This window comes from Brassica napus, unplaced genomic scaffold (genome assembly GCF_020379485.1).
Source record: "Brassica napus cultivar Da-Ae unplaced genomic scaffold, Da-Ae ScsIHWf_793;HRSCAF=1137, whole genome shotgun sequence".
In the NCBI taxonomy this organism is placed as follows: Eukaryota; Viridiplantae; Streptophyta; class Magnoliopsida; order Brassicales; family Brassicaceae; genus Brassica; species Brassica napus.
In genome coordinates, this window is record NW_026016840.1 from 44375 (window position 1) to 58106 (window position 13732).

Genomic DNA, 13732 nt, shown 5'->3' on the forward strand with positions numbered 1-13732 from the left:
TACTCTGAAACATAAGAGACCTTGCCACTTCCATGAGGTGCCTATTCTTCCTCTCAGCCACTCCATTTTGCTGTGGAGTATACAGACAGCTTGTTTGATGTAGGATCCCATGTTGTGATAAGTGTTGCTTGAATGCATGACTTGTGTACTCTCCTCCATTATCTGATCTCAAAATTTTAATCTTAGCATGATAATGGTTAGTTACATAAGTTTGAAAGTTCCTAAATGCATCAAGTACCCTATCTTTGGTCTGAATTAAGGTTCATCAATGAATGTGATAAAGTACTTATAACTATCTCTAGATAAGCAAGGAGCAGTCCACACATCTGAATGAATTAGATCAAAGCAATTATCATAAACGGTAGTAGACTTTTGAAACACAGTTCTACAATGCTTGCCTAAAATACAAGCTTCACAATCTTTGTTCTCAAACACAACACCTGGTACCATTAAGTTCAAAGCTTTAACATGAGGGTGTCCTACTCTAGCATGCCACAATGCATTTTTTTTCAACAAAGAAGCAGAAGTAAACGAGCAACTATAATCAGGAACAGAAGTGAGTTCTTCAAGCATATAGAGATCTCCCTTAGTCACCCCTTTCCCAACCAATCTGCTGCTCTCAATATCCTGAAACTTCACATCATTAGGACTAAAGATAACATTGCATTGTAAATCATTAGTACATTTCTTCACAGATAATAGGTTTGATGTGAATTCAGGCATGTAAAAAGCTCTAGATTCTTTGTTAAACAACTTAAGCTTTCCTATTCCTCTAATAGGTATCTTATCCCCATTTGCTATCACCACATGCCCATGCGTAGGTTCTATATCCTTAATCAAGTTCTCATCACTTATCATATGATGTGATGCACCAGAATCAACAATCAATGGTTTACCTACTCGTTTAGCATTATGACATAGATTACTAAGCAATAGATGCATCCTATCAGTTCTAGCAATGTGAGCATTTCTATACTCATTCCTAGCTTCTAACCGTTCTACTAGTTCTCTAATCAAGTGATCATCCTTATATGCAATCATAGAAGCTCCAAAGGAATAACCATAAGTGTTACCGTTTTCCTTTAGCATTTTGAAGAGAGCGTCAAGGTCTGATCTCTTGATGTAGTCATCATTGCTGCGTGAGCTTGAGGCGCCTGTGTAAGCCACCAGAGACTTCCCATTCCCATCATTGCCTCCAAGCCCATCCGCTTCACTCGCCTTGCTGGTGCCAGCTCCACTTGAACCTTCAGTCACATTTGCCCTTCCCTCACGCTCCTTCATGAACTTGGCCGGCTTGAGGTGTGGGTGTAGTATCCAGCATTGGCTCTTCTTATGACCATGCTTCTTGCAATGATCACAGTTGCCATTGAACTTCCTGTCCTCGTACTTCCCGTGAGATGCCTTGTTTGCTTGTGGAGTCTCGGTTGAGTCCTCATGAGCTGCTTGATTGGCAAGAGAGAGCTCCCCCTTTCCTCCAAACAACCCCATAGATCCCTGCTCCCTTTGGATTTGCGCACACACCTCCTCAAGGTCCGGAAGCTTGTCTGACCTTAGCATGTGCTGGATGAGTTGAGTGTAGGCCGGGTTCAGTGTGAGAAGCAACCCAAAGACCTTGTCTTGCTCGCGCCTCTCATTCAACTGATCTGGATCAGTTGTGCTCGGCCTCAGCATCTCCAGCTCTGACCATAAGGACCTGAACCTCCCCAAGTGCTTAGTGAACTCCATGTCCTCTTGTGCAAGACGGTTGATCGCTAGCTTCACTTCAAACACACGGCTGAGGTTGGAAGTGTTCCCATACACCTTCTTCAGCGTGTCCCACAGCTCCTTGGCTGATTCACAGTAGCTGTAGGCATCCAAGATAGCTGGGTCCAAGGATGCGTGTAGAACCGTCATCACCAGCATGTCTTCTTGTTGCCATTTCTCCACAGCCGCTTCATTGGAGACCTCTTCTTGATCTCCTCCCTGAGTAATGAGTTTCGGAGCCTCCCCTGTTGTGATGTGCCCCCACAAACCCTTACTTCCCACCGCAGTCTTCACCATCCGAGACCACACAAGGTAGTTGCTACCTTTAAAGTAACCGCTACCTTCATCCTCATGTTCATCCCATGTTCCATCTTTGCTTGACTTGAAAACTTGAATCTTGAATCTCGTACACACCAACCTTGAGTCTAGAATCACGCAAACACACAGAACGTAGCACAGCTTCAACTAGAACGTATCACAGCTTCAACACCTTCAAGACTACTCGCGTGTAGCTTCAAAGCCGTTAGCTTGTAACTCTCTAAAGATCAAACCCCAGATTCAAATGAACCTGGCTCTGATACCATATGAGATTAAGAGATCCTTAGAGTAATCAGAATAAAGAGAGTGTTTAAGAAGTGATTAAGAGAAGTTTGTGAAAGATTAAGAGACTAGATAGAGCCGTTTAGAGTCTAAGAGAGAACCATAGTGTCTAAGAGATTAGAGAGACTCAAACTGCATAATCTTATTAATGAGTGAGGTTACATATTTATATGGAAAGCATAAGGGTTTACAAGAGGCGAAATGGGCACTATTGAAGCATGTAGAGTCAAGGTTGCTTTCCGGATGATTGGATGATAAGGCTCACACGCTTTGCCTCTTTACAGCCTGTTCCAACCTGGCACGCTCTTCCCTTATCCACTCAACGGTCTGATCCCTTCTCCTTAAGTCCCCAAGGTAACATTTCCTTGTTACCGTTTCACTTGGTCGAGGTTGGGTATGTTTTGGTCGAGACCTTTGGTACGGACGGTACGGCCATGTACGGCCTTGTACGGACGTCCGTACCATTCAAACCCAAACTCCCTAAGCTTCTCCATCTCTTCTCCTCTTCAACTCCTCTTCTCTCCATACCAATATAATCAACTCAACTCAACACTGGTAACATTATGCTTAAGGCCCTAACATGTGGATGTACTAGCCTAGCATGCCACAAAGCATCCTTACTTAAAGAAACCGAGCTAAACGAAAAACAAGAACTAGAGATAGGAGAGAGATCTTCAAGCATGTAAAGGTCTCCCTTAGTTGCTCCTTGGCCGATCAACTTACTGCTCTTAATATCCTGAAACTTCACATCATTAGGACTAAAAATAACATTGCAATCATGATCAGTAGTGCATCTCTTGACAGATAACAAGTTTGAAGTAAATTCAGGCATGTAGAATGCATTAGACTCTTTATTAAACAGTTTCAACCTACCAATGCCTCTAATAGGAATTCTATCTCCATTAGCAATCATGACATGACCTTGGGTAGGTTCTATATCCGTAATCAACCTGTTATCACTAATCATGTGATGAGATGCACCAGAATCAATAATCAAAGGTTTATGTATATCCTTAGCTAGATGACTTCTAGGATGATCATTGTTATTTTTTAAGTTCTCAAGTACTCCTAAGAGTTAATAAGCAACGCTATGTTCAGTTTTACCAATCAAGGGATTCTCTAGTATGTCTAGCAACCTATCAGTTCTACTAGACATAGTATGAGCAGCAAAAGAATAACCAAGAGTATTGGGTCTTAGTTTGTTACCAGACTCTTTAAGAGCTTTGATGAGTGCATCTATGTCTGACTTCCTGATCACCTCATGCTCTAGGTTCTTTCCTCCTGAGTGGTGAGAAGAGAGAGCTCGCCCTTCACTCTCATTCACTTGTGAGGATGTACCAGCCCCGGATGCACTGCCACTGCTTGTCTCGGTGGACATGTGAGCTCTGGCTTCTCTCTCCTTGTTGAATTTGCTTGGCTTGAGGTGAGGGTGAAGTATCCAGCATTGGCTCTTCTTATGGCCTGGCTTCTTGCAATGATCACAACTCCCTTCAAAGCGGTCACCATACTTTCTTCCATCATTCTTGTAACCCGCCTTGTTTGCTTGCACATCCTCAGCCTGATGAGCCATAGGTAGCTCCCCCTTTCCTCCAAACAAGGCTAGAGAGCCTTCCTCCTTCTGCAGTTGAGAGCACACCTCCTCCATTGTTGGTAGGCTTGGCGATCTCAGTATGTGCTTTATGACATCCTGGTAGCACACGTCTAAGGTCATCAACAACCCAAACACTTGATCCTGCTCTCTCCTCTCCATGATGATCTCTTGATCACTGGTGCTTGGGCGCAGGTTATCCAGCTCAGACCAAAGAGCTCTGAACTTCCCAATGTGTGTAGTAAGCTCTACACCACCTTGCATCAAGGAGGTGATGGCTTTCTTCAACTCAAACACACGGTTAAGGTTTGAGACATCTCCAAATGTCTTCTGGAGCGTCTCCCATAGGTGCTTAGGTGTCTCACAGAAGATGTAGGATTCAAGCAAAGGGACTTCAATAGAACTGTGTAGCACGGACAGCACCATCAGATCTTCTTGAACCCATTTCTTCTTCACCTCAGCTTCAGTGAGTACTTTTCCACCCTCAGCTTCCTCATTCCCTTTGGCCACTGGCTCTGGACCATCATCCGTGATGTGGTTCCACAACCCTAGCCTCCCAATAGCAGTCTTCACCAGCCGAGACCACAACAAGTAGTTTCCTACACCTTTTAAGGCAACCGGAACCGTAACAAGCTTACTGTAGTTTCCTTCCATCTTCTCTTTGCCTCTAGTTACTTCTAGTCTTCAATCTTGTACTTCAGTTGAGCTTCTTCTACCACACCAGATCTTCAAGAACACACGGGACCAAAGAACCAAGGGTAAGACACTTCAACACACTGACAAGACTTCCCGGAAGTATCAAGAACAAACGCAAGAACACAAAGAAGGAATGAGTAAGAATCACACAAAGGAACTAAGATATCTCAATACCAAAGCCAACCTGGCTCTGATACCATGAGATTTTAGAGATTTAAGAAGGTATTGAGAGATTAAGAAAGATTAAAGAGAAGTTTAGTGAAAGATTTAAACAAGTATCATGGTTTGAGAGTGATTAAGAGACTTTGTGATGAACTCCTAGGATGCGTCTCTGGATGGATCGGGATAGATCCTTGCATAAACGAGTCAAGGACTCAAGTTTATCAAGGTTTGTGGATTGATTGGTGACACAAGAGGCTGCGGAAAGGCTCCTTGATACTCCTAGGCTATAGATCGTATATGACACACCAAACTAAGGCCCTTAACACTGGATATTACACACCAGTAGACTGGATATTACACACCAGACACTTCAACAACTCGCAAAGCAAGAGAGAAGACACCAAAAAGGTTTTAAACAAAAGATAACTTAGATTAGAATGAGGGTTTGTGATACACTTAAATAGAGAGATCCTTGTACATGCACAAGGTCTCGAAAACATAAGAAAACATAAAGGAGAAGGCTCCACACGGTTTCAAAGTAATAACATAACACTTAGAGTAAAACATAATATAAGATAGTTGATGAAGTCGGTCCAAGGTGCCTTAGGCCGAGTTGCATCCAAGATACATCAACTAGGAATGTGTAAGTGAACTTGATACCTCATTAAAAACCTTGATTAGAAAACCCATTGGGACAAAACTAATCAAGGGAAAAAGAGTATACCAAGCCACTTGCCTAGATGATGATCAGCTTGATGATAAGATCACCTGAATGGTGATGAGTGTGTCTTGGTGGCTCAAGCTTCTACCAAGACAGTCTTCTTGCTCCTTAGAGATCTTCAGTATGTTTCCAACAGCTTCCTTGAGTCTTCTTGTCATTGCACGAGTTATGGGACCTGTGGGAATGGCTAGGACATCTTCTTCTTCAGCTAGTGTATCTTCAGTCTCTCCTTCTCCATCTTTATCAACTAGCTGGTCCATGATCATATCATCCCCTCCCACTTGAAAAGGATTTGTCCTCAAATCTGGCTCATCTGCAATAAAAGGAATCAAGTCAGTAACATTGAAGCTATTACTCACATCATACTTACCTCGCAAATCCAGCTTGTAGGCATTGTCGCTGATCTTCCTTATGACCTCAAAAGGTCCATCAATCCGCGGCATTAGCTTGGACTTCCTTTCATTTGGAAACCTCTCTTTCCTTAGGTGAATCCAGACCTGATCACCCACTTCAAAGACCATCTCACGCCTTCCTTTGTTGGCATGCTTAACATACTGTTTGGTTTTCGCCTCAATGTTGAGCCTAGCCTGCTCGTGGAGTTGCTTCACCATCTCTGCCTTCTTTTTGCCATCAAAGCTGACCCTTTCACACTCAGGTAAAGGGATTAAATCCAAAGGAGAGTTGGGATTGAACCCATAAACAATTTCAAAAGGAGAAAACTTAGAAGTAGAATGCACAGCATGATTGTATGCAAATTCACAATGAGGCAAATAGTCTTCCCATGATTTCAAGTTTTTCTTTATGAATGTACGCAAGAGTGTTCCAAGAGTCCTATTAACTACTTCAGTTTGTCCATCAGTTTGTGGATGACAAGTAGTAGAAAACAAGAGTTTAGTACCTAGTTTAGACCAAAGAGTCTTCCAAAAATAACTAAGAAACTTAGTATCTCTATCAGAAACAATAGTCTTAGGCATGCCATGTATACGCACAATCTCTTTAAAGAACAAGTTAGCAATATGCAATGCATCATCAGTTTTGTGACAAGCTATGAAATGTGCCATCTTTGAGAACCTATCCACAACTACAAAGATAGAATCCTTTCCAGTCCTAGTTCTAGGCAATCCAACAATGAAATCCATAGATATGTCATTCCAAGGATGATAAGGTATAGGGAGAGGAGTATACAAACCGTGAGACTGAACCTTAGATTTAGCTTGCTTGCAAGTTGCACATCTCTCACATAGTTTCTCCACATCTCTTTTCATCCGAGGCCAAAAGAAGTGATCCTGCAAAGTTTTAAGAGTCTTTGCAACACCAAAGTGACCCATGAGACTTCCTCCATGAGATTCCCTAACAAACAAGTCTCTCAAAGAACAGTTAGGCACACACAATCGATTATCATAGAAAAGAAAACCATCATGTCTAAAGTAGTGTCCTACAGCCAATTTCTCACAAGAGTTGTAAGCCTCTCTAAAATCAGGATCATTCTCATACATTCCTTTAATCTGCTCAAATCCTAATAGCTTAGCATCAAGAGTGTTCAAGAGAACATACCTTCTGGATAGTGCATCAGCAACTATGTTTTCCTTACCTTGTTTATACTTGATGACATAAGGAAATGTCTCAATGAACTCAACCCACCTTGCGTGTCTCTTGCTGAGCTTGTTCTGTCCTTTGAGGTATTTGAGAGACTCATGATCTGTGTGTATGACGAATTCTTTAGGCCAGAGATAGTGCTGCCAAGTCTGCAAGGCTCTCACCAAGGCATACAGCTCTTTATCATAAGTTGCATAGTTGAGGGTAGCTCCTCCAAGCTTCTCACTGAAGTATGCAATGGGTCTCTTCTCCTGCATCAATACAGCACCAATACCAATTCCTGAGGCATCACATTCTATTTCAAAAGTTTTATGAAAGTCAGGAAGTATAAGAAGAGGGGCATGAGTAAGCTTCTCTTTAAGGCATTGGAAAGCAAGTTCTTGTGCTTCTCCCCACTTGAATCCAACTTCTTTCTTGATTACTTCGGTCAAGGGAGATGCAATGGTGCTGAAGTCTTTCACAAAGCGCCTATAGAAGCCAGCAAGTCCATGGAAGCTTCTTACTTCACTCACGGTTTTAGGAATTGGCCATTCTTGTATAGCCCTTACTTTCTCCGGATCAACTTTAACCCCATCTGCACCCACAATAAAACCTAAAAAGACCAAGTTATCTGTGCAGAATGTACATTTCTTAAGATTAGCATAAAGTTTTTCTTTCCTCAACACATCAAGAACAGTCTTAAGATGGTCTATATGCTCTTCTAGACTCTGACTGTAGATTAGGATATCATCAAAGTAAACTACCACAAACAAACCTATAAAGGACCTAAGCACATGGTTCATCAATCTCATGAAAGTACTAGGTGCATTAGTCAATCCAAAGGGCATAACTAACCACTCATATAACCCATGCTTAGTCTTAAAGGCAGTTTTCCACTCATCTCCTTCTTTCATCCTAATCTGATGATATCCACTCTTTAGATCTATCTTAGAAAAGATGCATGAACCATGTAATTCATCAAGCATATCATCTAATCTAGGAATAGGATGGCGATACTTCACTGTTATATTGTTGATTGCTCTACAATCAACACACATGCGCCAGCTTCCATCTTTCTTGGGCACAAGCAGTACTGGAACAGCACAAGGGCTCATGCTCTCTCGGATATGCCCTTTCTCCATCAGTTCCTCTACTTGTCTTTGTAGTTCTTTGGTCTCAACCGGATTGGTTCTGTATGCTGGCCTGTTGGGAAGTGTAGAACCAGGCACAAAGTCAATTTGGTGTTCAATCCCTCGCACTGGTGGTAGTCCTTTGGGACTATCTTCTGGAAAAACATCTTGATATTCCTGCAAAAGAGACACAAGTTCACTCGGATACTCCGGTGCAATATCAGTAGTAGTCAAGAGTGATTCCTTATAGATAAACAAAAGAATAGGAAGGTTAGAGCAGAGAGATCTTTTAACATCACCAGACTTGGCATAGAAGTTTAGTTGCTTTGTTGATTCAGCGGGTAGATCAATCTCTTTCTTCTTTTGTAGTTGGAGCTGATCAACCTGAACTTCCTTAGGAGTCATAGGCACAAGAACTGTCTTTCTCCCTTTAAACTCAAAGGTGTGCTTGTTGGCATACCCATCATGTATCACACGTCTATCTGATTGCCACGGCCTTCCAAGGAGAATGTGTCCAGCTTCCATAGGCAGTACATCACAAAGAATCTCATCTTCATATTTACCAATGGATAAGGGAACCACAACCTGAGTAGAGACTCTCATCTCGCCCTCTTCATTGAGCCATTGGAGCCTATATGGTTTAGGATGCTTCTGGACCCTCAAACCCAACTTTTTAACCATAGTCTCACTCGCAACGTTGACACAACTGCCTCCATCCACAATAAGACTACAGACCTTTCCTTGTACTAGACATCTAGTATAGAAGAGATTCTCTCTTTGCTCCATCTCTTCGGTCTTGCTTTGAAGACTCAAGGTTCTTCTAGCAACTAGCAACCTTCCAGCGACCGGGTTGGCAACATACTCCTCTTCTGAACTGTGATCTTCTTCGGCCTCTGTCTCCTCATCAGTAGATTCATATTCTCCATTGTCATGAAGGATCATCACACGTTTGTTGGTGCATTCATTAGCGTAGTGTCCTCTTCCTTGGCACTTAAAACACTTAACATCTCTTGATCTTGTAGTAGAGGCTTCAGCTTTCCCTTTATCCTTGCTGAGGGAACTAGTAGGTTTTTCCTCATCCTTTTGATATGACTTGCTCTCTTTCTGGTGACTTGGCTTATCTTCTTTAGCACCTTGATATCTAGTTCCATAGTTGCCTCGGGAGTGACCTTTTCTCTTTACTTGTTGTTCCACTAGAATGGCTTTGTGTAGCATCTCCTCCATCTCCAAGTAGTGTTGCATCTCCACACTGTCTTGTATCTCACGGTTGAGTCCTCCAAGAAACCGTGCCATAGTAGCTTCTCTATCCTCAGATATGCAAGCTCTTAACATCAACAACTCCATCTCCTGATAGTATTCTTCGACTGTCCGTGAGCCTTGCGTGAGTTTTCTTAGCTTCTGATGGAGATCCCGGTGGTAATGGCTAGGCACAAATCTCTTGCGCATGAGAGCCTTCATTTCTGCCCAAGTCTCAACAGGAAATTCCCCATTGCGCCTTCTATTGGTGACTAGTTGATCCCACCAACTCAAAGCATAATCATAGAACTCAGTAACAGCAATTTGAATCTTCTTAGCTTCTGAATAACGCCGACAATTGAAGACTAGATCAATCTTCTTCTCCCATTCTAGATAAGCATCAGGATCGGCTTTGCCATGGAAAGGAGGTATCTTGATCTTAACTCCAGCAAGCTCATCTCTTTGATACCTACGCCCTTCATGGTCACGTCTAGATCTTCTACTGCTGTGTCTAGAGGAAGAGCTATGGCTAGAAGCCGAGCTGTGCCGTGCCCTATCTCTTTCATAAAAGTTATCAGTTTCTTGTGAACCAGCATGCTCTTGTCGTTCACGTCCATTCCTCCTAGGTGCTTGCTGATGATCAGTCGTTTGGTCTTGTCTACCAGGGGCTCTCTGATCGTATCTCTCATCCAGCAACTTTACCAAGTCTTCCATTACTTGTTTGGTGATAGCTTCTTGTAGGAGTTTGTTTCTTCTCACATACGTTGCATCATCTTCTTCAGTTCCCATTGTTTTCTGTTACACACAAAAGACTGAAACAAGTAAGTAGTTCCACGGGCAATTTGATTTATGATTCGAGATTCAATGAAAGAAACAATCGGAAACAATCAAACAAATCTCAAGCGACGCGGCAAATCAATACCGTGATCAACAAGTAAGGAATTCAAATCGATTTTATTGACACAATCAACTCAGATTTATCAGAAAAGGATTCGAGATTCAACAGGTGATGATTTGAGATTAAACAAAACTTGATCTACGGTTCTAGTAACAGATCGAATCACACGAACACAAGGAACTTTCGGATCAAGCAACCTAGTAACGTAATCGACAAGAATGTGAAAAGTTTTATTCAAAACTTGATCAGAATCCTCAGATCTATCAATATTGAACCATGAAACAATAGATCTATCAATCCTATCAATGATACTAATCAGATCGAGTGAGAAACAACACGCAAATCCCAAATGATCAAAGATATAAAACGATAAAGAGTAGATCTTATGAACAAACAAAAGAGAAATCGAAACTCCCCTTCCAGAGTGCTCTGATACCACTTGATGAACTCCTAGGATGCGTCTCTGGATGGATCGGGATAGATCCTTGCATAAACGAGTCAAGGACTCAAGTTTATCAAGGTTTGTGGATTGATTGGTGACACAAGAGGCTGCGGAAAGGCTCCTTGATACTCCTAGGCTATAGATCGGATATGACACACCAAACTAAGGCCCTTAACACTGGATATTACACACCAGTAGACTGGATATTACACACCAGACACTTCAACAACTCGCAAAGCAAGAGAGAAGACACCAAAAAGGTTTTAAACAAAAGATAACTTAGATTAGAATGAGGGTTTGTGATACACTTAAATAGAGAGATCCTTGTACATGCACAAGGTCTCGAAAACATAAGAAAACATAAAGGAGAAGGCTCCACACGGTTTCAAAGTAATAACATAACACTTAGAGTAAAACATAATATAAGATAGTTGATGAAGTCGGTCCAAGGTGCCTTAGGCCGAGTTGCATCCAAGATACATCAACTAGGAATGTGTAAGTGAACTTGATACCTCATTAAAAACCTTGATTAGAAAACCCATTGGGACAAAACTAATCAAGGGAAAAAGAGTATACCAAGCCACTTGCCTAGATGATGATCAGCTTGATGATAAGATCACCTGAATGGTGATGAGTGTGTCTTGGTGGCTCAAGCTTCTACCAAGACAGTCTTCTTGCTCCTTAGAGATCTTCAGTATGTTTCCAACAGCTTCCTTGAGTCTTCTTGTCATTGCACGAGTTATGGGACCTGTGGGAATGGCTACGACATCTTCTTCTTCAGCTAGTGTATCTTCAGTCTCTCCTTCTCCATCTTTATCAACTAGCTGGTCCATGATCATATCACTTTGAGATTTAAACTAGAGAGAGAGAGTAGAGAGAGAGTGATTCAATCTCGTTAATCATTAATCTGATGAGGTTACAACTTATATAGTATGAGAGCTTAGGGTTTACAAGGTTTAAAGATAAGCTAAAGCATGTATAGTCAACCAGGAGAGGAGCGCATATCATAAAGCACCCAATGAGCTTCTTCCCGCGTGTGAAGCATCTTGGATCTTTGACTAGGATGCTGACAGTCTGTCACAGCCTGGCACAGCCTGTCAGATGCGCTCCTCAAGCTCTCTCAACGGTCTGATCCAAGTAGAGTATGGTAGAAGGTAAGAATGATCCGTTTACTCCCCTCATGGTTAAACGGTCATGGTAACTTCTTCTTTACCTTGTACGGCAACCTTGTACGGCCTGTCCGTACACTCACATCCCTAACTTCATCCTCAAGCCTCTAACCTTCTCCAGCTTCATATCACATAGTTGCATCACCTCATTTCAACACAAATCAGGTGATTACAGTTTCCCAATTTGGGAATAGCACAGCTTCATCGTCGTTCCAATCAAACCAGGATGAATCACTTTGTGAGAAGCTTGATTTGGATACATAAAGTGGTGGAGAATCACCAGGAAGTTAAATAAATCTCATAGGAGTTGGGATGAAGAAGTTATCCCACTTTCAAATCAGGTGATTCCAGTTTCCCAGTTTGGGAATAGCACAGCTTCATCGTCGTTCCAATCAAACCAGGATGAATCACTTTGTGAGAAGCTTGATTTGGATACAAAAAGTGGTAGAGAATCAAAGGAAGATGAATAAATCTCATAGGAGTTGGAAAGAAGAAGTTATCCCATTTTCAAATCAGGTGATTCCAGTTTCCCAGTTTGGGAATAGCACAGCTTCTTCGTCGTTCCAATCAAACCAGGATGAATCACTTTGTGAGAAGCTTGATTTGGATACATAAAGTGGTGGAGAATCACCAGGAAGTTGAATAAATCTCATAGGAGTTGGGATGAAGAAGTTATCCCACTTTCAAATCAGGTGATTCCAGTTTCCCAGTTTGGGAATAGCACAGCTTCATCGTCGTTCCAATCAAACCAGGATGAATCACTTTGTGAGAAGCTTGATTTGGATACATAAAGTGGTGGAGAATCACCAGGAAGTTGAATAAATCTCATAGGAGTTGGGATGAAGAAGTTATCCCACTTTCAAATCAGGTGATTCCAGTTTCCCAGTTTGGGAATAGCACAGCTTCATCGTCGTTCCAATCAAACCAGGATGAATCACTTTGTGAGAAGCTTGATTTGGATACATAAAGTGGTGGAGAATCACCAGGAAGTTAAATAAATCTCATAGGAGTTGGGATGAAGAAGTTATCCTATGACTTTTGAGAAATGTAAAGTAGAATCTGAGTTTATAAGAGAATAAGAGATAGATTAAGAGAGAGTAAGAGATTATGAGACTAATGGAGAATCATTGTGAAATGTGTAGAGAGATTTAGTGATTAGAACTGTCTAACTTTCATTAATGTGATTGAGATACAATATATAGTGAGTAGGAGACACTAGGGTTTCAGTATACAAGCATGTGAGGTCAAAGCATAAGGGGAGCGCCCATTTGAAAGTGTCCAATGAGAGCATCCGCGTGTGTGAGGCATCTTTTGCTTTATGCCTTATCCTTCCAGTCCATGACAGTCTGTCACACGCTCCTTCTCCCTTCCTTATCCATTCTCAACGGTCTGATCACTTTGCCTAAGTGATCAAGGCTTCTTCCCATCATACAAAGTTACTTGGGTAACTTTGTTTCACCATGACTGAGTTACCTCCTCCATTTGTACGGCCTAGTACGGATTCTGTACGGCCTTGTACGGATGGCTCGTCCATGATATGCCTTAACTCCCCAAGCTCAACTAGTTCCCATAAGTCTCCCTTCCTTATATCCTCATCTCTTCAACACTCCCCCTCAAGCTTAGCTTTGTGAAAGTCTAAGCTTGGACAGCCATGAGATCTTCCTCATTAAAAACCTCACCAAGGAAAACCCATTGGGACAAAACCTTGATGAGGGAAAAAGAGTAAAGACCTCACAGCCAAAGGGGATCAGCTCCTTCTCTTCCCAAGATCA

General features: G+C 42.0%; 2 protein-coding genes across 2 annotated transcripts; both read right to left on the reverse strand.

The window, feature by feature from the left end:
- Positions 1-4922: 4922 nt before the first annotated feature.
- Positions 4923-6301, reverse strand: LOC125605638. The gene is made up of 2 exons (XM_048775263.1): positions 5645-6301; positions 4923-4979 (listed from the first exon to the last, which is right to left on the reverse strand). The coding sequence occupies exons 1-2, from the start codon at positions 6119-6121 to the stop codon at positions 4923-4925; spliced, it is 534 nt and encodes a 177-aa protein (XP_048631220.1). The 5' UTR covers positions 6122-6301.
- Positions 6302-7670: 1369 nt separating this feature from the next.
- Positions 7671-10240, reverse strand: LOC125605639. The gene is made up of 2 exons (XM_048775264.1): positions 8142-10240; positions 7671-7680 (listed from the first exon to the last, which is right to left on the reverse strand). The coding sequence occupies exons 1-2, from the start codon at positions 10238-10240 to the stop codon at positions 7671-7673; spliced, it is 2109 nt and encodes a 702-aa protein (XP_048631221.1).
- Positions 10241-13732: the final 3492 nt, after the last annotated feature.

Coding starts and splice junctions, on each gene's coding strand:
- LOC125605638 (XM_048775263.1), bottom strand. CDS start 6,121: ATGGTGAAGCAACTCCACGAGCAGGCTAGGCTCAACATTGAGGCGAAA. Junction 4,980..5,644: donor CAAGAAGACTCAAGGAAGCT/GTTGGAAACATA, acceptor CGTTTATGCAAG/GATCTATCCCGATCCATCCA.
- LOC125605639 (XM_048775264.1), bottom strand. CDS start 10,240: ATGGGAACTGAAGAAGATGATGCAACGTATGTGAGAAGAAACAAACTC.